The 20,142-nt window shown below is 41.7% G+C and overlaps 1 protein-coding gene across 8 annotated transcripts in view; it reads right to left on the bottom strand.

The window, feature by feature from the left end:
• Positions 1-20,142, bottom strand: part of ARHGAP21 (Rho GTPase activating protein 21) — a 168,892-nt gene that overhangs the window by 106,229 nt on the left and 42,521 nt on the right. For 6 of the 8 annotated variants that reach the window (XM_060292800.1, XM_060292824.1, XM_060292835.1 and 3 more), the window contains exon 2: positions 18,665-19,073. In XM_060292800.1, coding sequence (XP_060148783.1) covers positions 18,665-18,745 — 81 coding nt within the window. In that variant the 5' untranslated portion in view covers positions 18,746-19,073. Of the gene's footprint in view, positions 1-18,664; positions 19,074-19,893; positions 19,913-20,025; positions 20,097-20,142 lie in introns of those variants that run through there. The other 2 variants (XM_030837189.2, XM_060292817.1) reach the window with 2 other exon arrangements.

Here is a 20,142-nt window from a genome sequence, read left to right as displayed (position 1 = left end):
ACGAAGACCCAATGCAGCCATAAATAAATAAATAAATAAATTTTAAAAAAAGAAATGAAAAGCAAAACCACACCATAAGACCCCAGAAGTTTCACAGATTATAAAATAGTAGAGGAAGGAAATTAGCAGAAGCAAAGATTAAATAAATGAAGGAAGCTACAAAACCAGAATACATTAAGATATTTAAAAAGGAGAAGAACTATCTGATTTAACTCTTTAAAAAGGAAAACTTGGGCTTCCCTGGTGGCGCAGTGGTTAAGAATCCACCTGCCAATGCAGGGGACACGGGTTCGAGCCCTGGTCCGGGAAGATCCCACATGCTGTGGAGCAACTAAGCCCGTGCACCACAACTACTGAGCCTGCACTCTAGAGCCCGCGAGTCACAACTACTGAACCCACGTACCACAACTACTGAAGCCCGGGCGCCTAGAGCCCATGCTCCACAACAAGAGAAGCCACCGCAATGAGACACCGGCACACCACAATGAAGAGTCGCCCCTGCTCGCCACAACTAGCGAAAGCCCGTGCGCAGCAACAAAGACCTAATGCAGCCAAAAATAAATAATAAAATTTTAAAATTAAATTTAAAAAATAAAAGGGAAAGCTTAAAAAAAATACTATCACCAATATCACTGTTTCTCAGGGTCCTCAGGCCAATCTGCCTGTGAGAATTAACAGATTATACAGGTTGCGTTTGTAAAAAATTACTCGCTTACAGCTAGCTAGATCTAGCTTTTATAAAAAATCAGATTCTTGTCACAAAATATACTAGCGGTACCCCATGTAGAACTTTAATCTATCAAAAACAGTTTGAACCAGAAAGAAAAGCAGCAAAAATAAGTTCCGGACTCCAAGCTGTGTGTTTTACTCATACTATATATACTCCTTACTCAGAGGCAATGGCAGAGAAAAGTCTTATATGGAAATTGGTGTACAGACTACCAAATGTTTATTTTAATATGACTTATTCTTCCTTAATTTTTTGGTGGATTTCCTCCTTAATCATTCTCTCACACTTTGCCTTTGCCATACTGTTCTCTCTGCCTGTAACATTCTGCCACCACCTGCTTCAGAAATTTCTACATGTCCTTTAAGACTCCACTCAAGGGCCACCATCTTCCCTCCCCTCTTCCAGGCTGTTAGACCCTCCTGTCTCATGCTCACATGGCCACACGTGTATCCTTAGTTGTCGCACAATACCCTAACTGAAGCTTTCTAATCTGTCTCTTCCCCCTTAACAGTGAGCTCCATAAGGGCAGAAGCTACTGTTTTTTTCTATCTCTGTTCCCCTAGGGGGAACTCCCTGGCGGTCCAGTGATTAGGACTCCGCGCTTCCACAGCGGAGGGCCTGGGTTCGATTCCTGGTCGGGGAACTAAAATCCCACAAGCCACGCAGCAAGGCCAAAGAAAAATTAAAAGTTCCCCTAGGAACTTCCTGGCATAGTCATAAACCTTCAATAACTTTTTGTTGAATAAATGAATGGATGCAAATGAGGCAGCAAAACAGAACAGAATGAACAGTTCAATGAATTCTAACCAGTGTAGACATCCATAAAATCACCACCACACAATCAAAGTACAGAACATTTCTATCACCCCAAGCCCCTTGATGCTTCTTCGCGATCGATCAAAGCCCTGCCCAGGCCCAGGCAACCGCTGATGTGCTCTCTATCACTATAGGTTAGTTTACTCAGTTCTGGAATTTTAAAAAAGTAGAGTCATACATTACGTACTCTGCCAAGTCTGGATTCTTTTCCTCAACGTTCTGAGATTCATTCATGTTGCTGAGTACATCAATAATTCATTCTTTTTAAATGTGAGTAGTATTCCATTACATGGACATACCATAATCTGTTTTCCATTCACCTCTTAATGGGTATTTGGGCTGTTGCAAATTTGGGGATATTATGAATAGAGCTGTTATGAACATTCACATACAAGTCTTTTTGTGGACACTGTTTTCATGTCCTTTGGGTAAATACCTAGGAGTGGGTCACACGATAAACATATGTTTAACTTTCTGAAACAGCCAACATGTTTTCTTAAGTGGCTGTGTCATTTTACGTCCCTATCAGCAGAATGTGAGTAAGAGGTCATTTGCGCCACATATTCAACAACCCTTAGTATTTTTTATCTTCTTAATTTTAGCCATTCCAATGGGAGCATAGCAGTAGCTCATTGTATTGATAGTTTTAATTTGCATTTTTTTCCCTGATGACAGTACTAGTGAATATCTTTTCATGTGCTTATATGTAATTCATATATCTTCTTTTATGGAGTTCACTTCTGCCCATATTTAAAGTTAGGTTGTCTTATTATTATTGAGTTTGAAGACTTCTTTATAATATATTCTGGAAGCAAGTCCTTGATCAGATACATATTTTGCAAATATTTTCTCACCATCTGTGGTTTAACTTTTCATTTTCTTAATGGTATTTTACAAAGAGCAGAAGTTTTTAATTTGGATGAAGTCCGACATAATTCTTTTTCCTTCTCCGGTTAGTGATTTTTGTGTCCTGTCTCAGAAATATTTGTTTACCCCTCAAAGCCATGTATATTTTGTTCTTGGCTAGAAGTTTTATTGTCTTAGCATTTACATTTATATCAGTGATCTATTTGGGGTTAACTTTTCCGTGTGATGTAAAGATGGCGGTTCATTTTTGTTCCAGCACCACTTGAACTCACCCCACAGAATTCAAATGATCATATAGATATGGGTCTCCGAACTCTCCATTCTTTCATTGTTCTATATATCTATCATTACACCATTCTATTCTGTCTTGATTTGAGTCAGTATTATAAACTAGTACTGTAAGTCCTCCAAACTTTGTTCTTTTTCATTATCGTTTTGGCTACTCTTTGTCTTTTGCATTTCCATATAAATTTTAGAAGCAGCTTGTCTATTTCTAACAAAAAAAAATTTTTTAACTGCTAGAATTTTAAATGGGATCGAATTGGATTCACACAGCAATTTGTAGTGAAGTCCCATCTTAATAATATTGAGTCTTCCAATCCATAAATACAGCATATCTCTCAATTTATTCAGGTTGTCTTTAAAATATTAAAATCATAATGCTATTATTTTCTATTTCATTTCCCAACTTTGTTGTTAGTATACAGAAATACACTGATTTTGTATATTAACCTTGTATTCTCGTCTGTAGTCTTCTAACCCACAACCTTGCAAAATTTACTTATTAGTTCTAGGATGTTTTCTTGGTAGATTCCTTACAATTTTCTGTGTGCACAATCATGTTGTCTGCAAATAAAGAGTTTTATTTCTTCCTTCTCTTTTTCTTTTTTTTTTTTTTAGGTAATTTTATTTTATTTTTTTAAATTAATTTATTTTATTTATTTATTTTGGCTGCACTGGGTTTTTGTTGCTGAGCGCGTGCTTTCTCTAGTTGCGGCGGGCGGGGGCAACTCTTCGTTGTGGTGCACGGGCTTCTCATTGCGGTGGCTTCTCTTGTTGCAGAGCACGGGCTCTAGGCACACGGGCTTCAGTAGTTGTGGCTCGCGGGCTCTAGAGCGCAGGCTCAGTAGTTGTGGCGCACGGGCTTAGCTGCTCCACAGCATGTGGGATCTTCCCGGACCAGGGCTCGAACCCGTGTACCCTGCATTGGCAGGCAGACTCTCAACCACTGCGCCACCAGGGAAGCCCTTCCTTCTCTTCTTCCTTCCTCCTTTTATTTCTTTTCTTGACTTCCCACACTTGTTAGGGCCTCCACTATGAGGCTGAATAGTGGTGAGAGCAGACACCCTTACCCTGTTCCTGCTCTTAGTATGAAGTGCTCAGTGTTTCAACAAGCGTGAGAGCTGTAGGCTTTTTCGTAGGTCCCCTTGATCAAACTGGGTTAAGTTTCCTTATAGTCCCACTTTTCTGAGAGTCTTTATGATGAACGTTATAAAGTTTATCAAATGCTTTTTCTGCATCTATTGAGATGATCATACAAATTTTCTCCTTCATTCCATTAATATATTAAATGGTTAATATGTTGTTATGTTAAAATGATAAACTAATCTTTCATTCCTGGGATAACTCCAACTTAATCATGATGTATTCTCTTTTTCATATATTTCTAGATTTGATTTGTTGACGTTCTGTTAAGGATTTTTACATCTACAACCATGAGGGTTATTGGTCTGAATTCCTGTTCTTATACTGGTTTTGCCTGGTTGTTACTAGGCTTATGCTGGCATCATAAAAAGAAGATGGGAAGTGTTCCCTCCACCGCTATTTTCTGAGCCTGTATAGAACTGGTATGATTTCTTCCTTAAGCATGTGATAGAATATGTCAATGCAGCCATCTGGATCTGAAGTCTTCTTGGTGGGGAGGTTTTTAATTCTAAATTCAATTTCTTTAACACATATGGCAGGGTTTTTTTGCTTTTTGTTTTTGTTTTGCAGTACGTGGGCCTCTCACTGTTGTGGCCTCTCCCGTTGCGCTCGGAGCACAGGCTCCAGACGCGCAGGCTCAGCGGCCATGGCTCACGGGCCCAGCCGCTCCGCGGCATGTGGGATCTTCCCAGACCTGGGCACGAACCCGCGTCCCCTGCATCGGCAGGCAGACTCTCAACCACTGCGCCACCAGGGAAGCCCCAGATTTTTTTTTTACACCTCTCCTTGTGGCAGTTTTGGTAATTTGTATCTTTCAAGGTGTGATAGTGTGATTTATAATAAGAAATACATATTTGGGCTTCATCCCCATTTCTGGCACAGAGCCCCTAAAACCCTTGGAATTTCCTAAGTGAGGAGAGCAACCAGTGGTGTCTTTTGTTATGATAATAAGGTGACATCAGGAACACACCTGAGGACAGGGGCTGATTGCCAGGAGAACCAACCAACCAAGTGATGAGAGGGTCAGAACACTGAATCCCATCCCAACCTCAGGGGAGGAGAGAGAGGCTGGAGGTTGATTCCACCTCCAATGGCCAATGATTTAATCAATCATGCTGATGTAATGAAGCCTCCATAAAAACTGAAAAGGATGAGGTTCGAAAAGCTTCCAGGTTGGTGAACACATGGGGATTTGGGAAGAGTGGAGCACCTGGAGAGGTTGTGGAAGCTCCACACCTTTTCCCCACACCCCGCCCTACGCATCCCTCCTATCTGGCTGTTCCTGTGTTATACTCTTTATTATAAAACCCGTGATCTAGTTAAGTAATGTTTCTCTGAGTTCTGTGAACCACTCTAGCAAATTAGTTGAACCCAAGGAAGGGGTCGTTGGAACCTCCAATCTACAGTCAGTAGGTTAGAAGCTCACGTGACAACCTAAACTTGCAACTGGACGCTGAAGTTGCGGGTGGTAGGGGGCGAGGGCGGGGAGGGGGAGGGCAGTCTTGTGGGATTGAGCCCTTAACCTGTGGGATCTGACTCTATATTCAGGTAGACAGCATCAGAATTAAGTTGAACTGTAGGACACCCAGCTGCTATCGGAGAATTGCCTGGTGAGGGAAACCCCACTACCACCGCCCCTACCTAACATATGCACACACAACTCTGAATTGGTACTAGAATCCTTACGCAGAATTTGCCCATTTTGCCTAAGTTGTCAAATTTACTGGCATATAGTTATTCAGATATTCCCTTTTTTTTTTTTTTTTTTTTTTGCGGTACGCGGGCCTCTCACTGTTGTGGCCTCTCCTGTCGCGGAGCACAGGCTCCGGACGCGCAGGCTCAGCGGCCATGGCTCACGGGCCCAGCCGCTCTGCGGCGTGTGGGATCTTCCCAGACCGGGGCACGAACCCGTGTCACCTGCATCGGCAGGCGGACTTTCAACCACTGCGCCACCAGGGAAGCCCCAGATATTCCCTTTTTATCTTGTTAATGTCTGTAGGCTCTGAATGGTGCCCCCTCTTTTACTCCTGATATGGGCATTTTATGTCTTCCCTCTTCATTAATCCTACAGACTGATTTCTGAGGTTCAAAATCCTTTTCATAGACTACCAAAAGATCCCTGTCTTGTCTGCTGTCAATTCAAAGCCAACTGGAAAAGACATACATTTTTCCTGTCAAATATATGCTAAACACTTCACCGTAGTTTGCAGAAATCAAGCAGTATTCACTTTCTAAGCCATGCGTTTTGGGGTATCCTTATGCTTCCTGAATATGTGTATATTTTAGGCTTTATATATCTGCCTTTTTCCTAGAGATCCCACTTGATCCAAAAACAATGTTTCAGTAACTTATTTGAAAGTGAGAGTTAGATAAAAAGATTATGGTGGTCAAATAAAAGGACAGCCAAGAATGGCAGCAGTATCCAAGGATGAAACAGGGAAAAATGATTCTTCTTCCAAGGTCCTCTCCTAAACTGAAGAAAATTTGCATTCGCCCTTGGTCTAGAGCAGATGCACTTCTAGTAGCCATAAACTACGAAGCTCTGTCGATATCCTAAGGTAGGGATTGTAGTGTGGCTCATACACCCCCAAGAAAGATGTCAGCGGTACCTAGTCTCTCCCACTAAGTCTACAGTGTAACTGTTCCTACTAAGATGATTTTTAATCAATTGCCCATTTTGCTAAGGCATCATCGTGCTTTTAGGTAGCAAAGGCTAGTGAGAGTCAGAAATCAACACAGCTAAACAAACAAACAAACAAATAACCCAATTTAAAAACGGGCAAAAGACGGGAACAGGCATTTCTACAAAGACTTACGAATGGTCAATAGGTATATGAAAAGGCGCTCAACCTCACTAATCAACAGAAAAATGCAAACCAAAACCACAAAGAGATTGCCTCACCGTCTTAGAATGGCTACTGTTAATACAAAAGATAACAAGCGTTAGTGAGGGTGTGGAGAAAGGAAACCCCCTGTACACACTGTGGGTGGGAATGTAAACTGGTGCAGCCATTATATGGAGGTTCCTCAAAAACTATCATACGATCCTGCTATCCCACTTTTGGGTGCTTATCCAAAGGAATTCAAATCAGGATCTTGAAGAGAACATTATTCAGCCTTAAAAAAAAAAAGAAGAAAATCCCACCATTTGCAACAACATGGGTGGATCTTGAGGGCATTACGCTAAGTGAAATAAGCCAGATACAGAAAGACAAATCCTGAATGATCTCACTTATATGTGGAATCTAAAATAGTCAAACTCATAGAAGCAGAGAGTACATTGCCAGGGGTTGGGAAGTGGGGGAAATGGAGAGGTGATGGTCAAAGGGTACAGAGTTTCAGTTACGCAAGATAAATAAATTCTGGAAATTTACACTACAGCACAGTGCCTGTAGCTAACAATACTATGTAGTATACACAAAATCTGCTAAGGGGGCAGATCAGGTTAAGTAGGTTTTATGTACGTTACAATAATAATAACAACAACAATAATAAGGAGGGTGGGAGGAAATTTGGGGAGGTAATGAATCTGTTTATGGCCTGTTTATGGTGAAGATAGTTTCATGGGTGTATACTTATCCACAAATTCACTGAGTTGTATATGTTAAATATATACAGCTTTTTACATGTCCATTGTACCTCAATATAGAAATTTTTTAAAAAAAGAAATGGGGCTTCCCTGGTGGCGCAGTGGTTAAGCATCTGCCTGCCAATGCAGGGGACATGGGTTCGTGCCCTGGTCTGGGAAGATGCCACATGCCACGGAGCAACTAAGCCCGTGAGCCACAACTACTAAGCCTGCGCGTCTGGAGCCTGTGCTCCGCAATGGAAGAGGCCGAGACAGTGAGAGGCCCACACACCGCGATGAAGAGTGGCCCCCGCTTGCCACAACTAGAGAAAGCCCTGGCACAGCAACGAAGACCCAACACAGCCAAAAATTAATTAATTTTAAAAAAAGAAAAAAAGAAATGAAGGCATCTAAAATATTCAAACTCTCAAGTATCTTTGCATCTAAGAACTATTACAACAGCAGTGCCTTTCAAGACACTACTCCTTGACCTCTGTTCTAACAGCTTTATTTCTAAGTCAATTAGAGAAGCTAGGATTTTCTAGTCACTCTCAGCTGCACTGTCTCTACTAAGAAAAAGAAAACACAAGAGAAATCTGTTCACTGCTGCTATTCCTTCTAGATCTACACCCACTTTTTAAGGTCTCCTGGCAAACAGCTTAAGGCATGGGGTCCAAACTAAACATCACTTCCTAGAAGAAAATGTCACTTCCCCATACTTGCAATTGCCCTCAAGGACATCAGTTTTCTCAAAAGCTTCTCTTAATCCCTAGAATTCAAATCATTCCCTTTTGAGATACCTATCAACTTTGATGCTTTCTGCATCTGTTCACTGGTCTCACTCAGCTCTTTGTCAGTGACTTTGCTCCTTCTGCAACATCACTTTAAGAAACCCTGCTTCTTTTGCAGAATTGGCAGTTGGACACTGTAATTAGTTTACATTGTCTTTGCAGCATAGTATCCAATGCATCTCACAATCAGTGAGATTAAAAGATAAGATGGATTCAGTGAACAGATAGAGTAGCTGTTGCTGTTAAATGAAGAAGGGTGTGTAAAGTGAAATTATTTTGTTAATGATTAGTTTATTATTATTTATGTTAGAATGATTTTTGAAACCCTTCACAATGTATACTTAGGTAAAGATAGAATATATCTTTTTCTTTCACTGTAACTTTTCCTATTCTTGATAAAAGAGTTGGTATGAACAAATGATTACAAGATGCAAAAGAAACCATCCTAACAGCTATTTGCTTAAAGAAAATATGCCCTTCGAGAAATGACATGAAACAAATTACTTTTATAATAAATCTAAAAAGTAACAATAGCTTTGATATAACCAAGATCATAGTTCTATCACTTTAAAATATGTAACTTTTGATTAAAGTATAACATACATACAAAAAAGTGTAACACCTATTACTGTAGAATTTTAAAGTGCTCTTTCAACATAACATTTACTTTATTTGAAAAGAATATTATTTTGTTATATTAATGACATGTAGAGGGACTTCCCTGGTGGCACACTGGTTAAGAATCTGCCTGCCAATGCAGGGGACACGGGTTCAAGCCCTAGTCCGGGAAGATCCCATATGCCACGGAGCAACTAAGCCCGCGTGCCACAACTACTGAAGCCACACACCTCGAGCCTGTGATCCACAACAAGAGAAGCCACCGCAATGAGAAGCCCGCGCACCACAACAAAGAGTAGCCCCTGCTCGCCGCAACAGAGAAAGCCCGAGGGCAGCAAAGAAGACCCAATGCAGCCAAAAATTAATTAATTAATTAATTTTTTAAAAAGAAATACATTTAATTACAATTAGAAGAAAATAATTATAATTTTAAGCTTGAAAATTTCACTGATTTACAGTCATTTAAATTTTTTCCCCATATTTTTGCTTTTTCTTTACATTGATTTCAATTTGGTCAGAATAATTCTAAAACCAGGCTGCCATAAGAACCTAGACCTTGAATATCATTTTATTCTGCTGTTCTCAAATTCAGAAGATCACCAGGGGACTTTTTTAAAAGCTAAGGTTTTGGGGTCTCATCCCCCAGGATTCTGATTGGTTAACTTAATGGTGGGGACACGAATCTGTAGTTTGAAAGGCTGTCCAAGTGATTCTTAATGATCGTCCAGATTTGCCTGGTTTAAATTTCTACCAGGGCTTCCCTGGTCGCACAATGATTAAGAATCCACCTGCCAAAAAAAAAAAAAAAAAAAAAAAAAGGAATCCACCTGCCAATGCAGGGGACTCGGTTTTGAGCCCTGGTCCAGGAAGATCCCACATGCCGCAGAGCAACTAAGCCCATGTGCCACAACTACTGAGCCTGCGCTCTAGAGCCCGCAAGCCACAACTACTGAGCCCACGCGCCTAGAGCCTGTGCTCTGCAACGAGAGGCCACCGCAATGAGGAGCCCGCGCACCACAACGAAGAGTAGCCCCCGCTTGCCACAACTAGAGAAAGCCTGCGTGCAGCAACGAAGACCCAACACAGCCAAAAATAAATTAATTTTAAAAATAAAATAAAATAATAAATTCCTACCAAAGGAGGAATCCTCTCTGGAGTCCCCTAACTGAAGGTCATCCCACCTGTGCAAAGAACACATTCTATTCCGATTAACTTCTAATTTAACAAAAAATTTTCCTTGAATTCTGGAAATTGGCCCATCTGTCTATCTGCTGATCCTAGTTCTGCCTTTTACAGCCACACAAAATAAATCTAATCTCTCTTCCATATTACAATCCCTGAAGATATCTTTGCATAATGCTTTTTAAGAGTTTCTTTTCCTCCATTTATAAAATTGACATATATATGTGTGTGTATGTGTGTATATATATATACATATATATGTGTGTATATATACACACATATATATATCTCCCTTATGAGCAGAGAATGGTGTCTATAAAATAGTATTAAATGAAAAATAAGTAAACTGAAATGTTTTTAGTTTCCTAAAAGCATTATAATAAAGATCTGATTTAAACTGGGTGCCCAGAGTACTTCCTCCCCCTCACATTCACTAGGTATGTAATGTTTCCAGAAGCCAATATGTAAAACCCAAAGGAGAAAGTAGGTCTCACTGATCTAGTTGACACAAATTCTCTTAAATGCAGAATCTGTGTTTATTAGGAAGATACTGGGTATTAAAGATATCTAGATATCTTAAGGTTAAGAAAAAAAAAAAGATGCCTGTGAATCCCCAAGATCACAGTAGCTAAGACATATCCAGAAGAAATGTAATCATAAATCTAGCTTTCTAGCTTCTGATATTTAAGGATATTCTCCATTCTAAGGAGGGAGAAAAATCAAAAGGTTCTCAAGAAAATAAGTCTTGTTAAGATCTATTAAAGATGAATGCAGTGAACCACAGTTCAAGTCGAGAGGCTATGTCTTCATTAGGTTATAAGAAGGAAAAAGAACTTGTGGGATTATAAACAGACTACTGCTCATAACTATGCCCAGTGTCTATTCAGAACAGAGATAAGCAACAAGGGGAAAAGGCAATAAGTAACCAAGTCTGAATCAAGAACACACCCAGTATCCAACAGAAGGAAGGTTCAACAGGAGCTGGTCTAAGGAAAAATAAAGAAATTCTTTAACTCGCCATTTGTTGATAATAACAATTTTTCTGGTCTGCCTAAAAATTTCCCTAAGATAAATGAATATTTCAGAAATATCAAATTTGGGTTTTAAATCTATTCCCTTATTCACAAATCTACATGGTGGAATTTTTTCCATATTAATAAATAACTAGAAAGTAGAGGACTTATCAAAAACAATTTCCATCACACTAAGTTTCTTAAACCTATAGTACAGTATATCCATTTGTCTTCAGATTATCTTCGAGGCACAAAAGGCCATCTTCCAGATTTTGTTGTGAAATAAGCTATCTGCACAATACTCCATTTTTTAAAAAATACGACAACTTAAACTAAAAAACTATTTTGGTAAAAGCAATCCAAAACTGAGCTTTTGAGTGAAGACATCTTCCTACTTCAAACCAACAGAACATATTGACGGCTCGTAATATTTTTAACATACTTAATTCCTTATGGTCAATTAAAATTAAATAAATACTAGGACAATCTAAGTCCAATAACCTTTCATTTTACTAATCTAATCACATCAACCAGAAAGAAAAACAAGTGCCTACCATATGGTCTTTCTGTAATAGAAAATAGCTGCATTCGACAACAGCATCTGTGCATCTACATCCAGCACTGCCCATACTTAAATCATCATGTTAAATATAATAAGATGACGGGTCCCTTCACAAAGCAAAGAACAAAAGAAACTGAGTATCACGTTTGTACCTGATTATGTGATCTGGTAATAGCTAAAGAAATGAGGAAGGAATTAGAGATTCTGTAAGCAAGGCACAAGGACTTCATAAAATGTTTCATTTGGAAGAAATGAATGCTACAAAACACTAACAATGCGTGGAGAACTCTTCTTAGACCTGGGTACTCATTTTGTTGATGGCTCTTATCTTGAGATGGGTTCCACTCAATACCTCCAAATCCAGAGTTCTGCTGCCGCTGCTCTTCATTCCAACAGGCTATACTTTTAACCCTAATTTGCAGGGTAAAGCTTTTGACATACAATGGTATTCTGCCATTTAGATTCAAGTATATGAAGGAACACACGTTTCAAATTAAATAACAGTGTTATGTTATACTGTACTATCGCTAGCCTGCAATGAATCCTCCACTGAAGAAAACATGTTTTTTAAAAACTGTTTAAGTACTGTTTTGAGTAACGCGTATCCTTTTCAAAAAGCGTCTAAGTATTATTTTAAGCAGCGTAGGTAGGTTTGCTAGAAACCTGATTTTCACAAGACTGGTAACATATTACCTATTTTTTAAACCTGTAAATGCTGTCTTTTTATTGTAACTTTGGAATTAAACAAAAAAAGAGAAAATACAAAAATAATATAATTCTGGTATTCTCCCCATCCAGAATTAACAACTGTTAACATTTTGCCATAGTCAATGTTGTGATCATTTTTTAACTTACAGTGAAATATTCATGACATTAAAAAAATTTAAAACGTAAGGAAGATTCCTATACTGGCCAATTGTTTTAAGAAAGAAAACATCAGACATACAGTTGGCCCACTGTACCTAAAGGTACTGCACCTGTGCATTCAACCAATGAAGGATCAAAAAATTTGGAAAAAATTTTTCCAGAAAGTTCCAAAAAGCAAAACTTGAATTTGCTGCACACTAGCAACTATTTACATACCACTTACATTGTATCAGGTGTTATAAGTAATCAAGAGATAATTTAAAGTATAAGGGAGGATGTGTAAGGGTATATGCAAATACCACCCCATTTTACATAAGGGACTTGAGCATCCTGGCATCCATTGGGTGGGAGTTCCTGGAACCAATCCCCTGTGGATCCTGAGGGATGACCCTATTACCTTTTCATAGTTTCACCACCAGTTTGATTCCCCTCCCTTAGTCTGTTCATTACCATTATCTCACCTTAGCACAAAGTATTTCATACATTTGTACTACACACTGCCTTGGTTACTGTTACTTGGTTACCAGCTTCCCAAAAGGTAAGAAAGATGCAAAGAAAACTGTGAACAGCCATCCCAATGGAAATGGAGGTCTAAAGAAGAACCTACAATTCACACTACACATCGTTATATAATCTAAACTACCTAGATGCAAACTCAAGAACATTTTGGAATGGAAATTTTCCTTAGGTCTTCCTTCCTTCATTCATTCATTCGAAAAAAATATCTGAGGGCCTACCACGTGCTAGACTGCCTTCCAGACACAAGAAATACCAGGTGAACAAAACAAACTGTACTCTTAACACTTACGTACATCATCTGTCCAAATCAATAAGCAAAATCAAATGGAGGAGCACGTCAGATGGAGAGTAAGTGACAGGGAAAAAAATGAAGTGAGGAAGGAGGGCAGGGTGTGTCCTGGGGAGCAGGGGAGGGAAGATCCTCCCAGAAGGTGACTTCTAAGCAAATCTGGAGGAGACAAGGAAGCGGGCCCTGCAGACACCTGGGGGACAGTGTCCCAAGGAGATGGAACACAGCGGGAAGGCTCTGGGGCATGCTGGGCTCGTGTGTCCGCAGAAGTGGGGAGCGCCCAGGAGGTGAGCTCAGGGAGGAGACGGGAGGCTGTCCAGGGGTCTGCGGGCACTCCGAGAACTTCAGCCTTTCATCCTGAAGGAGAGGAGAAGCCAGTAGAGGAGCCGAAGCAAAGCAGTGCCAGGACCTGACTCCTAAAGGGTCCACCGGGATGACTGTGGGGACAGACTGCAGTCTGGCAAGGGCTGAGCTGAGAGGCCGGTGGCCAGATTTGCAGGTGATGCACGAGAGAGAAAAAGAGGGATCAAAGGTCACTCCCAAGACTCCACCTGGGAGGGTGGGAATGCTCTTGCTTAAGAGGAGGGAGACTGTGGAAGGAGCAAACAGGGAAGCTGGGCGGGCGGGGGGAGGGGCTGTAGAGAAGGAGGAATTTGGTTTGGGACGTGGCTTCTCCACAGGCGAGTGGAGGTTCTGAGTGGGCAGGTCAGCTAGATGTGGGCATCTGAATTCAAGGGAGAGGTCAGGGTGGAGAGACACACACGCACACAAATACATGTGTACATATGCATATATGTGAATGATCAGTTTACACCTGATATTTAAAACCATGAAACTGAGTCTGGAGAGGATAAAAGAGGGTCAAATAGAGCCCTGAGGTATAGGAAGACTTAGTAGGTCAAGAGGCTGAGGAAACTTCCAAGGCTGAGAAGGAGGGGACAGTGAGGCAGGAGGACCATCAAGACGGTACAGTGTGCTGGGATCTAAATGAACGGTTAATAGAAAACTAAAGCCTTTCCCGCTATGTTTATTGGCTATTTTGGCATATATTTATTGAGCACCTACTATGCGCCACTCACTGTAGAGACAAACATGGTCCCTGTTTTCATGGGACTTGCAATCCAGGGGAATACAGATAAATAAACTAGTAAGTGCTCTTCCTGATAAAGTACAGGGAGGGTGTTTGAGGAGAAGGCAGCAGGGCCAATTAATCCAGTCTTGGAAGGTCAAGGAAAGCTTTCCTGAGTGATGTTGAAGAAAAGACCAGAATGATAGTAAAAATCAGCCAGGGAGGGGTGGAAGTGGAGGAGGGGAGAATGGAAGGAAGGCTGGGAGAAAACAGGATTTATAAGGACCTGAAGTAAAGAGAGAGACATTGTGATGCCCTTGGAGGGGGGCGGGGTGGTACTGACAATACAGGAAGTACAGAGAGAGGTCACAGATGCGATAGGAGAAGGGTGGGTCAGAAGTCCTCTCAGACTTCTCTCAGGAGTTTGAGCCTTATTCCAAAGGCAATGGGAAGCCAGAAAACTGTTTTAGGCCAGGGAATGCAATGATCAGCTTTCTATTTCAGGAGGAGCGCTCTGGTTACGGCAGATCGGAGAGCTAGAAGGGGGCAAGGCTGGGAGCCTGGGACGCGAGTTAGGAAGCCTGGTCCATGATTCATCGCTGAGATGCAGCTAATCTGAACTCAGGGAGTGGCAGTGGGATTCAGAATGTAGGACTTTGACAGGGGGAAGAAGGAGAGAGAGGGGTCAAGGACTGTAGCCTGGTTTTTAACTTGGACAGATAGGTACCTAGCAGTGCTACTCACTAAAAGAAGGAAGTCAGGGAGAGGGCAGGTTGGTGGTCAGGGCAGAGAATCTGTTGAGTTTGAAGAGCCTGTAGACTATCCAAAAAAACTGTATGGTAAATAGGCAATTGGCTATCTAGGTCTAGAGAGCAGCCATAAAATCTGTGATACAGTTGTAAATTAGGAATCACGGGCATGTAGATTAAAGCCCTGGGAGGATGTAAAATGAAACCTAGGGAGCGAGAAAAGAGTAGAGGAATGGAAAGGCCTGGCTCCTGTAAAAACCAACAAGAAAGAGGCAGCAGAGGAATAAGAAGCCTAAAGAGAGAGAGAGAAAGAGAGACAGATGGAGGGAGAGAGCGCCTGAGAAGGAACAAGGAAGTCTGGGATAAAAGCAAAGTGTACAGTATTCCAGAAAGAAGAGCAAAAGTATGAATTTTTACGTGAATGAATTCACGCACAGAAAATGCCTTTATTATTTACACTGTTCCAAAATCAACAAATAGTTTTCATCAGCTTATAATACGTTTTAGTCACAGGATCATTTTAGCCTCGGTGAAGAAGCAAAACATAAAATGAACTAAGTTAATTAGCATGAGTAAATAGGTTTGTTCTAATAGTAGACAGTGAAAGTGCTAAACACGTGTACAATCCTGTGGACTAGAGATTAAAAATGAAATAAATGTTAGAAGTGGAAAGAATAATGTGGATTAGAAAGCTTTGAAAAGAGAGAGAGAGAGAGAGAGAGAGAGCAAGTCGAACCATAAAGAAGAAACACTATATGATGTGAAAAGGGGTGAAAATACCACAGAGGATTCAGAGTCTATACAAAGTGATTTTGTGAGCAAAGTTATGCAAGGCTAGGTGTCATAGATCAGCCTGTACACATGCGTGCACAACACACACACACACACACACACAAAAAAAACACTTACCTGGCTCAGTGAGTGAAACCAATTTTCAAAAATACATATTTAGATGTGAAAGGGATATCATTTTGTGTGAACACAGCTATGCTATCCTTACTGTATAATGTCAAAATATATTTTACTGAAGTGTCACAATTCTTTATTTGAAGAGGACTGTTTGTTATTTGTTTGTTTTGGGCCCTTCCAATATAGTCTTGGGAGGTGGTGCCTACACTTACTCATATAGCAACACAATTAGATTCTAACAGTTAATATAAACAAGAAATTCCTGATGGTTTTTCATCAAAACAATAGACTTTATTCACAGCAGGTGGAATTAGCCAATTAGATAAGGCGTAAAACAGGGACTCCTTTAATTCACTACATTGATTTCTTCTGTGCTACAAAGTTAGTTTCGGCTAATACCATTAATATTAAGATATATACCATCGTTTCTTGGGTAGGAAAAGCACACACAAATTTATTATTCAAATATCCATTTAGGAACATAGCAATCGGTTTTTTGTTTGTTAGTTTTTTAGCTATTGGTTTTTAAAATTTTGAAAAGAATGTCAGTGCTACTCTAGAATGTAATTCTTCTAATAAAATTAAGCACAAAAATTAAGTGCAGTATTCAGAGACTTAAATATCTGTCAACCCAAAACTGATACCCGAAGTATTCCAGTGGCAACTCTTTTTATTACTAATAAATACTCCCAAGATTTAATGTGCCTCAGAAGCATCAATAAGAGACAACTAAACAGAGCCAGTAAATACAAGTTACCCTCGCGCCTCACCCTGAGACTTTAAAATGTTTTCTGACAGCATACAGCCCCTTTATTTCTATTTCCCACACAGAATCTAAGCAAACTATCTGTCTATTCTTTAAAAAGCCAAGCAACACCACAGTTTATTACCGAACCCAACTACTGTATATAGTCTCTAAATGAGCAAAATACAGACAATACAGTGTTTTCTTGGATCCCAAACTAGAAATACTACGGCTATGCCAGCAGTAAGGTCCAAATGAAAGCAAATTTCACAGCCCTTAAAAAAAATACATAATTGTCATTGTTAATAAAAGCCAAGTTTGCAACTGGAAACACTGCCTTCTAGCCAAGGACAAGATGTGTCTATTATAAATTCTTGGTTTCTGGGATATCCCTTAAATGACCCAAAAAAAAAAAAGTCAAATAACACTAGTTCTTGCAAATACAATGCAAATAGCATGCTAATTAAGGTACTCACAAGTCAATGACAAATAAGGCTTTAAGACCACAGTACCTATCATTATGGAACTACAATACACATTAAGCAATCACTAAGCTGTAGGTAGGCCTTCCAAAAGGAGTTATTATGGTTCACCATGATCAGAGAATTGTGGTGTTATACTTAATCACGTTTTTACCTGCAAGCAGGTGTTTATAGGTGTCAAAAAGTAAAACACGGTTTCTAACTGTAAACCTATAGTTTAATAAACTGTACGGTAACGGCACACTGTACCCACCTCACTGATTTCTGCATAAACTTTCTAGTGCAGTATGAAGTAAGCTGCGTGAAGCAAGCTCCTCTGCCTGCTTTATGAACAAAAACTTAACTTCTGACTCATTTTTATTAAGATGCCAAAAATCACACACTGAGAACTAGACCCCGTTTCAATGACCATGAAGTTAAAATGTAACACAAGCACAAAATAAACAATGAGAGTGACGGCTCATTGGGGGATGTTACTGTTATCTAAAGTAATCTTCAACCTTTCCTTAAAAATATAGGCAGCTCAAAAGCAAAATCTAAAGGAAAACAGTATTCAGTATGTTTAGCAAAAGCAAATTACAGAAACCATCAATAACAAAGTAAACACAAAGGAGCCATTATAGAATTAAACTCCAAACATAAGGAGGAAAAAAGATAGAGGCAACAGGGCATAGGGGTGCCACAGATCAATGGATTTTCTATTTCTCTCCTGCTTTGCTCAAAAAATTTCCAAAAGCCTGGTGTAAAATCTTCTGAGCCCTCCCAAAGATGTTGGTCTGAAGGCAGAGTCAACCCACCTGACAGCTCAGGCTGACACTCACAGGACTTTTGAGCAGTGAAAGGAAGGGAATAAATAAAAGAACAGGAAAGGCAAGACATTTTTAAGGGAGTTGGAATTACAGCTCCATTAAGCAGTCTTCCAAGGCTGTGCCTAAACTAAACTGTCCACGGGGAAAAGACTTGTTTCTCTACCCAAAGCAGATCTCCATAGCAACAGCATCAGTGTCGGAGAGAGATGGTGGTCCAGGAGCAACAAGCGTTCCAGACAGATGCCCTCTCTCCACCTCCAGAGCAAACCTTGGATACACACTCGACAGGTACAAAGCACCCCCTAACCAGCCCAGCTCCAAAAATACTGGAGAATGGGAACTGTAGGAAAACAGAAGCTTGTAGTATTCCCAGCCACCTAAAAAGGGAGAATTCCGTGCCCTGAGATGACCAAGATGGGGACATTTCAAAGTAAGTAAGGAAAACGTCCTTGCAGAAGAATCACTGGAAGCTCCTCGAAACAAAAATGGCCAAGGCTTCATCTCCCTACCGGTCAAGCTGGGGCACTCCCACCATTCAGTCCAAAGCCCCAAAAACCTCTTCTTAGGCCCGGTGGCAACTGACCGCCCACATGCAGGACACCTCACAGACACAGGCCACTGCGGGCTACACCGCGATGCTGCCGCTGCGCTTACCTCACAGGCGGGGGACCCGCAGGTCTTGAGCTTGTTGTCACCATCTCCCTCCGGCAGACCAGTCCGACGTGTGGCCATCATTTCATTTCAAATTACAAAGAAGGGACCAACCCATGGGAGTCCACATTGGGGGGGAAATGCCACACCAGGCTCCTAGAAGGTGCAGTGCCGGTGAGACAATTAGAGCGCCAGGGAATGAAGGTTTTGATGAAGCGCCTTCGAAATGCCCTGATGATTATTTCTTCGGACTTCAACTGACTTCACCGTCTTCGTCCATTTCTCCAGACATAAAAAACAAAGAAGAGAGGTCTCCTCGGCGGCTAGAAAGCGGTCCCCTTCTTCCTAGCGCTCCTCCCAAGTCCAAGAGCAAGGCGAGCGCGTCGTGAAGACTCTCCCAAAGAGATCTTTCCTAGAAGAGGGAAAAGTTAAAGGGCATGAACTTTCTCCATACACTGACCTTAGGCTTGCTCACATGCCCACCCCAAGCTCGCCTTTCCAACACATGGAAAGATAATTCGGTCCATGCTGATGAAGTATGAAAGATGAAAGAATCTTCCCATACAAAAAGATAGAAAAAGGGGGAAAAATCCTATAAACCAGGGGGGAAAAAAAAAGCGAAACATCAGAACTGCACGGTGGTTGCCTCAAACATGCCCGGCCGTTGTGCAGCCGTCAAGAAAAACCGTTCCCTTTTCAAGTGCATTTTAATTCATGTATTTTCTGGGCAGACGAGAGGGAGTCTATGTTCTTCTGCATCACCCGGATAAGCAGACTTAAGGGAAGTTTGCTCCCCGCGGGACTAAAATGGGATAATCCTTTCTCAAAAGCCCTCCTTGCTCCCCGCCATCTCCCCAGCTCCCCAAAATAAAAACAAAAAGTCCTGCTCGGACGCGACCGGCGGCTCTGCCGGCGTCTCCAGGCGGCCTGGGGTACCCGGGGCGCCCGCCCTCCGCCCTCCGCCCCGGCCCGCCGGTGTCTCCGAGGAGGCGGCTGTTTTCCTTGGCCCGCGGCGGGGCTGGGCGGCGACGGCGCGGGGCCGGGTGGGGAGGTGCGCGCGGCGGCAGGAGGGACTCCCTCTCCGGGGCATTATTCCGGAGCTACAGAAATGAAGCCGCAGCCCCGGCCACTTTTAGTTGCCGCGCCCCAAACTACGGCTCGACACGGTCTTCCCCGTTCCCCGTGGCCACCTAGGGAGAAAAAAAAATAGGAAAAAGAAAACCACCACCCACCGACCACTATTTCCTCCGCCCCTTCCAGAGGCGGGTCGGGGATCTCGATCTCCCGGGAAGGGCGGCCCAAATATGTACTTTCCAAAACGAACGGGGACACCCGGGGGAAAGGCCCAAAGCGAGGGGGCTCACCCTGCGCGCCCCGCCTGGCCCGGCTTCCGAGGCGCGGCGCGAGCGGCGGCGGGGACGCGGGCCGGGCGCCGGGCCCAGCCGGTACGCGCTAGGCCGCAGGCTCGGTTAATATTCATG

Source organism: Globicephala melas, chromosome 2 (assembly GCF_963455315.2).
Source record: "Globicephala melas chromosome 2, mGloMel1.2, whole genome shotgun sequence".
Classification (NCBI taxonomy): domain Eukaryota; kingdom Metazoa; phylum Chordata; class Mammalia; order Artiodactyla; family Delphinidae; genus Globicephala; species Globicephala melas.
Note: the sequence above shows the minus strand (reverse complement) of the source record. Positions and strands in the feature narration are given on the sequence as shown.